The sequence below is a fragment of the Drosophila sulfurigaster genome, chromosome 2L, assembly GCF_023558435.1.
Source record: "Drosophila sulfurigaster albostrigata strain 15112-1811.04 chromosome 2L, ASM2355843v2, whole genome shotgun sequence".
NCBI lineage: Eukaryota > Metazoa > Arthropoda > Insecta > Diptera > Drosophilidae > Drosophila > Drosophila sulfurigaster.
In genome coordinates, this window is record NC_084881.1 from 23,790,310 (window position 1) to 23,798,309 (window position 8,000).

The 8,000-nt window shown below is 38.7% G+C and overlaps 1 protein-coding gene across 1 annotated transcript; it reads left to right on the forward strand.

Moving 5' to 3' along the window:
* Positions 1-73: 73 nt before the first annotated feature.
* Positions 74-7,308, forward strand: LOC133850197 (transcriptional regulator ATRX homolog). The gene is made up of 21 exons (XM_062286232.1): positions 74-226; positions 296-1,385; positions 1,443-1,605; positions 1,726-2,517; positions 2,579-2,748; positions 2,806-2,990; positions 3,048-3,185; positions 3,253-3,428; positions 3,499-3,579; positions 3,644-3,736; positions 3,795-3,845; positions 3,910-4,127; positions 4,189-4,283; positions 4,343-4,650; positions 4,715-4,836; positions 4,899-5,104; positions 5,168-5,195; positions 5,255-5,306; positions 5,370-6,772; positions 6,846-6,953; positions 7,017-7,308. The coding sequence occupies exons 3-20, from the start codon at positions 1,570-1,572 to the stop codon at positions 6,934-6,936; spliced, it is 4,245 nt and encodes a 1,414-aa protein (XP_062142216.1). The 5' UTR covers positions 74-226; positions 296-1,385; positions 1,443-1,569; the 3' UTR covers positions 6,937-6,953; positions 7,017-7,308.
* Positions 7,309-8,000: the final 692 nt, after the last annotated feature.

The following is an 8,000-nucleotide window of genomic DNA, read 5'->3' on the forward strand; positions in this document are numbered from 1 at the left end:
ATTTTTTTTTTGTTATTATTTATTTATTACATGATATTTAAATACTAGATTAATCGGTATTGCTATATGTCAAGCTATCGCTGTACAATTATCGCCCATCCCTATTATCAACAATATCTCGAAATTTGTTTTAGCAGCAAGTGCATTTACTTTTGCATCCAAGATTAAATGAGTGAATCCCCATATTTAGTGATGCATTTGAGTACATTTAAATAACCGGATACACGTATGTACAAGCGGACATGTGTGTGCGTCAGTATTCATTAATTAAAATCTTTGCTGATTTCGTTTGCAGCAAACAATGAGCATGAGTTGTGAATGGCGCACTTCATTATCAGATGCAGAAATGCCGTATGTGAAAAATACGCCGAATGACGATCTAATGGAACAACAGCTCATAAGTGAAATCAAATTTGAGCCTGAGGAGGTCACAGAGACCACATATTTTGAGGGGCAAGGCTATGAAGAGGAAGTTGTGACCACAGTGGGATGCATCGAGGACGCAATTGGCGAAATGTGTGAGTTGAGGGAGGAGGAGGATGATAATGATGAGCACAGTGGAACACAACTTTCGGATGCATTAAATGACCACAACTACACGTCACAGGAGCTTGTGCTGAGTCAACCTAGACTGGGTAGTGTTAAAGATTTGCTCTTGAGTCAAATTGTTTCGTCCAGCGACACGGTGCCAACGAATGTCTCTAATTTTGTTGACAACACCATCAACAAGATCAAGATACTACGCCTGGAGAATAGCAAAAGGGAGTCTGATGAATCAGTGTTGGACTTCAATTGCTCTGAACCTTTGGAAGTGGAGCCCGGCGATGAATACTTTGAAAGTCTTTACAAGAATTTTAGTGAGAATACAACAGGGTTGAGCAAACGACTGGCGGACACACTGAGCTGTGCCAAAGACATACTGAATCACTGCAATGCGGAAACAGTGCAAACTGAAGATGAGTTGAAAGTGTTTATTTCGAGTAAAATAAAGGAATTGCAAAATATAGCGAATATTAAACAAACAACATCGACAGAAGCAACGCAAACCAACACAAAAAAGCTTCTTCAAAAAGCGGCATCGCATCAATCGCAATGCCAAAAGGAATCTTTTGAATTCTGATTCAGACTCTTCACGCTACGATTCGGATAATGCGAGTAGTTCTAATGAAGCTTTTAGATCGTGTTCTGTGGAAACTTCAACGAAACAGGCGGATAAAGAGAGCGTACGATGTCGGAATCTCGAGTACAACGATGGCATTGATCTCTCCAAGTATATTAAGTTGGATATAACCAATAAGAAATTCCGCCAAGCGTCTTGTGACATGAAAGGCGAAGGGGGAAGCTACATGTTCATCTGCTGACGACACAGACAAGGAAATTGAAAGGTTTGTGTTAAATAAAAGCATATTTAAACGAAACTAATAAATTTCTCAATTCATAAGGCTGACCAACTTGAGTGGCTTAAAGAAACGTCACGTGCAGCAGCGACAGGTGAAACTGAAGGACAAACCGAAGACAAAACCATTGAGTGTTAAGGGTATTGAAGCGCTGGACGAGTCTGAAGATGATATGGAAGCTCTTGACAGTGATCGTAGTTGCAAAGAAGTGAGTATGTATGTAGAGTTTTCAATTTTCACTAGGCAAAATTGTGACGATCATCGAAGAACAGGTGGGCGGACATTTAGTATTGAACGGCACCCTAATCTTGATTTATATATTTTATAGACCGACGACGAAGCCATCACAGAGAATCAATATTTGTCGCGATTCAATGAGCAGATCAAAAAAGAATTACTGGATGACTCCAATAGCGATTCTGGACTGTCGGATGAAAGCGATTACAATCAATTAAAGGATTCATCATCGTCAGAGAATGAATCCAAATCGGAGGTAGTCGACAAGTTTCTGCAAGTCTTCAAATGCGACGATGATGGTGGCAATACTGAAGACATTGAAGGTAAGCCCGATTTGGATGGCATTTTAAAGGAATCAGATAGTCATGACGAACAATCATGGCATGACAATATTGTGAAGCCTAAGAGATCGAAAAAGTCGCTGGAGAAACGTCTGGCCGAGGCGGAAAAACGCAATCAAAATGAGGAAATCGTTGTGAGTTCCGAAAGTGAATATTCCGAAGCGGAGCCCGAACCCGTGGAGGTGAACACACGTGTGATAAAACCAATGCTGCGCATGGATCAGCTGGCGAAAGAGACGCGAGCCGCACAGGAGACGGAAACCGAGCGAGTACGTCGATTGGAGCAGAAGCAGAAAACACTCACCAAAGCACTAAAAAATAACAAGAACACTCAAGCAAATGCGTTCATACTCGATTATCTGGAAAAAACAAAGACTTTTGTACAAGTCGATGAGGATCTTGTCAAGCTATTGAAGCCACATCAAATTGATGGTATTAAGTTTATGTATGATTCATGCTATGGCGGCATTGATCATAGCAAAAAAAATACCGGATCTGGTTGCATTTTGGCCCATTGCATGGGACTGGGCAAGACTTTGCAGGTAATCAAAATGATTAGTAGAACCTAATTTTCTTATATTAACTTTATGGGTCTTCTTGCAGTTAATCGCACTGTTGCACACAGTAATTTCCTACAAGGAACTGAATACATCCAAGGTGCTAGTGCTCTGTCCGAAAAGTACGGTTATGAATTGGGCTGATGAACTTCAACGATGGCTGGGACCACTTAAAAGCAAAACCAAATACAAAGTCTTCGTCTTTCCCGATCTATCGTAAGCAATACTACCAATTACTGTTATTAGGTGATTACATATTTTTCTTATCTTTAGTGACATTTCCGATAAACTAAGAGTCTTGGAGGAATGGTCTTTGTCATCGGCCAGCAAAGCAGGTTGTTTGTTGGTTGGCTATGAGGCTTTTCGAACTCTAGTGTTTTACAAGAATCGCGGTAACTTGAGTACTTCCAAGTTGGAGAGTATACGGGATAAAGTCAATAAATATCTACTTGAACCGGGTACTAAATATTTGACACATATATAGAGGCAGTCACAATGTAAATAACTTATTTTAGGTGCGGATCTTGTGGTATGCGATGAGGGTCACATCATTAAGAACAGCAAGTCGGCTATAAGTTTGGCGGTGTCCAAAATTATTACACCTAAGCGCATTATGCTCACTGGCACTCCAATTCAAAACAATTTAAAAGAATGTGAGTTAATGTTTCAGATTTGGAGTATTTACTATTATATTTATTTATCGATTCAAATTGTTTACAGATTATAGCATGGTCAACTTTATAAAGCCTCTGTATCTTGGCACTGAGAAGGAATTTGCCAATTTATATGCGAATCCCATCAAGAATGGTCAGCACAAGGACTCTAGCAAAAAGGATATTACTGTGATGAAACAACGTTCCTTTGTGCTACATAAGAAGCTCTCGAATTTTGTGCAGGTATTTTAACCTAATGACAAATTGGTTAGTTCAGCACCATTAATTTTTAAATGTTATATTTATTTTGCAGCGCAAAGAAGCCGAATTGCTAAAGACTTTTTTGCCACAAAAGTTTGAATATGTTTTGTTTATTCCAATGACTGCAGTTCAGGTTAGTTTATTGACATGAAATCTACAAATATTTGTGTTAATTCTTGACTTGATTTTCTTTTAAGAACACCCTCTATGAATATATTCTGGAAGCAATTGCAAGTCGCGGCGACAGTCGAGGCAAAAGTCTTATTACTGATTACACCGTGTTGCGAAAGGTAATTTAAGCTTAAGCAGAATAGTTATTACAATATTAAACGTATGTTTTATTTTCAGATTTGGACACATCCCAAAGTATTAGAAGATGCTTGGAAAAATGCGAATATGGTGAGTTCAATGAACGCTATTATTATTATCCCATCAACAACTCTTAAAATTCCTTTTAAAACAGCAAAAGAACAAAAAAGAAACGAAAAGGGCGGGAGTGCCGCACTCAGATGATGATCAACCAGATGATATCTATGACAGCCAAACTGGTACTATATCGGTAACTAATGATTGGTGGCGAAAAGATCTTTCCAAGAAGGATTTGGAGACTATAATGCCCAGCAACAAACTGCGTACAATGTTCACGATATTGCGAATGTGCGAGGAGAAGGGCGAAAAATGGTGAGTCAATAAATTCTCTGAGTTGAGGTACTATTGTAATATATAAATTGATATTATGCAGCTTAATCTTTTCGGCATTTGTTGCCGTCTTGAATGTCGTTGAGTATTTCTTTAAAAAAATAACCGAATCCGATCCGGAGATCTTACAACACACGCGTAAGTTTAACCACAAATGAAAGCTCTTCATTGACAATAATACTCGACTTATTTTGCAGATATACCCACGACATTTAAGTCTAGCAATTCGTGGATAAATGGACAGGATTATTACAGGCTGGATGGGAAGACGCCCAAGAACATTAGGCATGAGATGATCAAACGATTCAACAGCGAAGCCAATCGAAGAGCTCGCGTCTTCTTGATCTCGGCTAAGGCTGGCGGTCAGGGCATCAATTTAATTGGCGCCAATCGAGTCATCATATTGGACACTTCATGGAATCCCTCGAACGATCAACAAAACATCTTTCGCATCTTCCGCTTGGGCCAGAAAAAGAATTGCTACATTTATCGCTTGATTGCAATGGTAAAGCGACTTCTTAATATGAATTTATTATAACAAACTAATCAAAAAATGTTGTGTAATGCAGGGCACAATGGAGGAGAAGGTGTACACGAGGTCCGTGACGAAGCAAGCGATGAGCTTTCGCGTTGTGGATGAGCAGCAAATCGATAGACATTATAATATGGCAGAACTCGCCGAACTTTATACGTAAACAATACAATTATTTTGAATTGAAAATGATGTTATTAACCATTTATAATACTCGGCAGTTTAACAAAACCAGTGCAGAGTGAAAGAACGATGCCTGTGCTGCCAAAAGATACGATATTGGCTCATCTGTTGCGTCAGTCGGAGCTGGTCTACAAGTATCATGAACATGACAGTTTATTGGAGAACAAGGTGGAACAGGAGCTGAGCGAGCAGGAGAAAGCCGATGCATGGCATACTTACGAGCGGGAATTACAAATGAATTTGGGTAACTAATTGAAGCATTCCAAGATAAACAACTGACAATTAATGTGATACTTTGCTCAATTAGCTCAACAAGAGGGATTAACTGCGGACAAGTAAGTTGCATTAAGTTACTATAACTATAATACAGATTTAATAAATTTCTTTATTTCAGAATGCCCAATGCTATGCCAGCGTCAAAGCTAAATCCATATCCGGGACTTGATGTGAGTTTCTAATTAATATAATTGAAAATATTTTACTCAAAATGTTCGAAAATCTTTGTGCAGATGCAAACGCTTTTGAACTACAGTCTCCAATCAGCCTCGTTGATACCACAATATGGCTACAACTTGAATCAAAACTATTTGGATACATTATCGATGTACCAAAAGTATTCGGCACTGCGATTCAATGACATGAATACCGATCTGAGCAGTTTTGCGTCACCTTTCGGAGTTTTGCCAAATGCGAATCGCATGCAGCCGAGTGCTCAGCTGATGTCCACAATGCAGAATCTTGCCAATGCCTCCAAACCACATTCAAGAGATTTGGGTTTGCCCCGCGCTGGCCAACCTTTAGCACATCCAACGATGCATCATCCATTGACCACAGAGTCGCCATCTCTTGCCAGCTTATCGGCCAATGCCAGTGCAAATAATATGCTCTCCACTTTGGGACAATACAAACAGTTCCTGGACAATCCGCTGTCAAGTTTGTTAAACTATTCAACGTCTTATTCGGCTTTAGCTCAAGGTGGAGGATTGCATCCCAATCCCAATGAAATACTTGAAGCTGTAGACAGTCTGAATAAAAGGGATAAGGCAACAAAATCACGAACGTCTGTGGATCAGAACAAGACGTTAACTGCGCCTGATATTAGAGCAACAATTGCGCCCATCGTAAGCTCAGTGGATCTGACGACAACGACGCCAGTTAATGTGCCTGCAAAGAATCCCGTGCCAATGAAGAAGCATCCAGGACCTCCGACAACATCGGTTGATCTCACCACAACGACAACGTTTGCTGACACGCTGGCTAAGAAAGCCACCCAACAAAGTGACATCGACAAAAGCGTGAAACCCACAAAGCCAACAAATGTAAATTTCCCTTTGGGATTTCCCAGTGATGCAGCATCGGCATTGCCCAAGGATTTCTTAAAAAACAACGCTGCCATGCAGATAATTCCCACCACGAGTCCGCCAGGCACCAGCAGTATTACCAAGCAACTCAATGAAATTTCGCCAAGCATTTCGCTAACTGCGGTCAATCCACCCACCGAAATTGCCAAATCTCGCCCGCAAGATGTGCAAAAATCTCCAAATATCACAGCGCCCAATATTCTCAAATCGAAAAAGGCACCAAACCCGAATGTATTTTCGCTATCAAAAACTGTACGGGATAAAAATTTGCCAGCGAACTTCATGCCAACCAAAAAAGCACCAGACAATTACAATTTGATGAGTGGCGATTTGGGCAAGGTTTCCGTAAGCAGCGTTAAACCCGTATCGAGTGTTACTCAAAAAACCACAACTCCGAATTCGCCAAACATTATTCGACCCGTCGCAACTAATCAGTTGTTAAGCAGCAGTCCGACAACAAATGCGACTCAACAGTTTCGACAACAACCATTGGCCAATGAAGCCAGCAAGAATAGTGCTAATAAAGCAATAAAGGATGTGAATTACCAAAGGTACGTAAAATTTTAGGATACTCATTTGTTATAATTTCATTGTAATAATGTAAATTCTGATACCTAATTTCAGTGATAGCAGAAAGAGATTATCAGACAACATGAAGTCGAATGTAAATAGTAAGCGAACAAAGTTACCTAATGACAACAATCCATTTGTCTAGTTTTGAGCAGCGAACAAGTGAGTAATCAATGTTCTATTTAATTATTATATTAATTCATTTCTAATGATTTTGTGTTACAGTTATCTCATCTACGCTGGCGCAACTTAAGAAATATCTGTTAACTTTTGCGAATTGCAAGCTCAAGTTTATCAATGTTATATCTAGTGTACAACTTTTTCACTACGCGCAATAAACGTTTTTTTATTAAAACATTTTGTTCCAATCTTAATTGATACTAAGAGTGAGAAATGAAGAAATAAGTGATATTTCATCTGGTATGTAGTCAAATTAATGTGTCACTTTCTATAGGGTGAAATTTCTATAAGTCACCGAACAAACTTGTTCATCGGACAATTATATTTTTAATAATTAATAATACAAGTTAAAATAAGAAGTTTTAAATAAAAAATGTATTTAGCAATTTTAATATATTTACAATTCAAGAAACGAAAATCTGCTGTAAACTATGTAATAAAATGAACAAAAATAAGAATATTTTTCTAATACATACTTTTAGAGTTTCTTAAAGTTATGCATAATTTTGGGGTATAAGCGAGGAAGTGATAATTCTGTACTTAATTAGTTGCCTTTAAATAAATGTAGTGATCTAAAATTTATTATTTAGAAGTTAATCTCTGCACACAGTATAAACAATAAACCGATCCTGCCAATTATTGTTGCTATAGGCTGTCGAAGTCAGTGAAGCTCTATATTTATGCTGTGTTTTCAATTTTAGTAAATGTGCCAATATTTATGTATGTGTTTTGTTTACCTAATTAACTCGGCACGTTGTGTCAAGTTTGCGAGGAATTTTTACACTCACATACACATATAGCCTTACGTACTGTTAAACAGATGCGCGTAAATGTGTGGGGATGTGTTTGTGTGTGCGTTCATACATAACATCATAATTATTTGCTATTCAAACAGATGATTTCTTATCAGCAGAGGCACGACAAGTCCTCAGCTTACGCATGCTTTGCTTTGCTATATATGAAAGCTCTCGCGATGCGATATATTTGTTATACTCAAGTGCGCGAGATTATACAGCATCTGCGCAAAGC

Coding starts and splice junctions, on each gene's coding strand:
- LOC133850197 (XM_062286232.1), top strand. CDS start 1,570: ATGGAAGCTCTTGACAGTGATCGTAGTTGCAAAGAA. Junction 1,606..1,725: donor GTGATCGTAGTTGCAAAGAA/GTGAGTATGTAT, acceptor TATATTTTATAG/ACCGACGACGAAGCCATCAC. Junction 2,749..2,805: donor TTCGTCTTTCCCGATCTATC/GTAAGCAATACT, acceptor TCTTATCTTTAG/TGACATTTCCGATAAACTAA.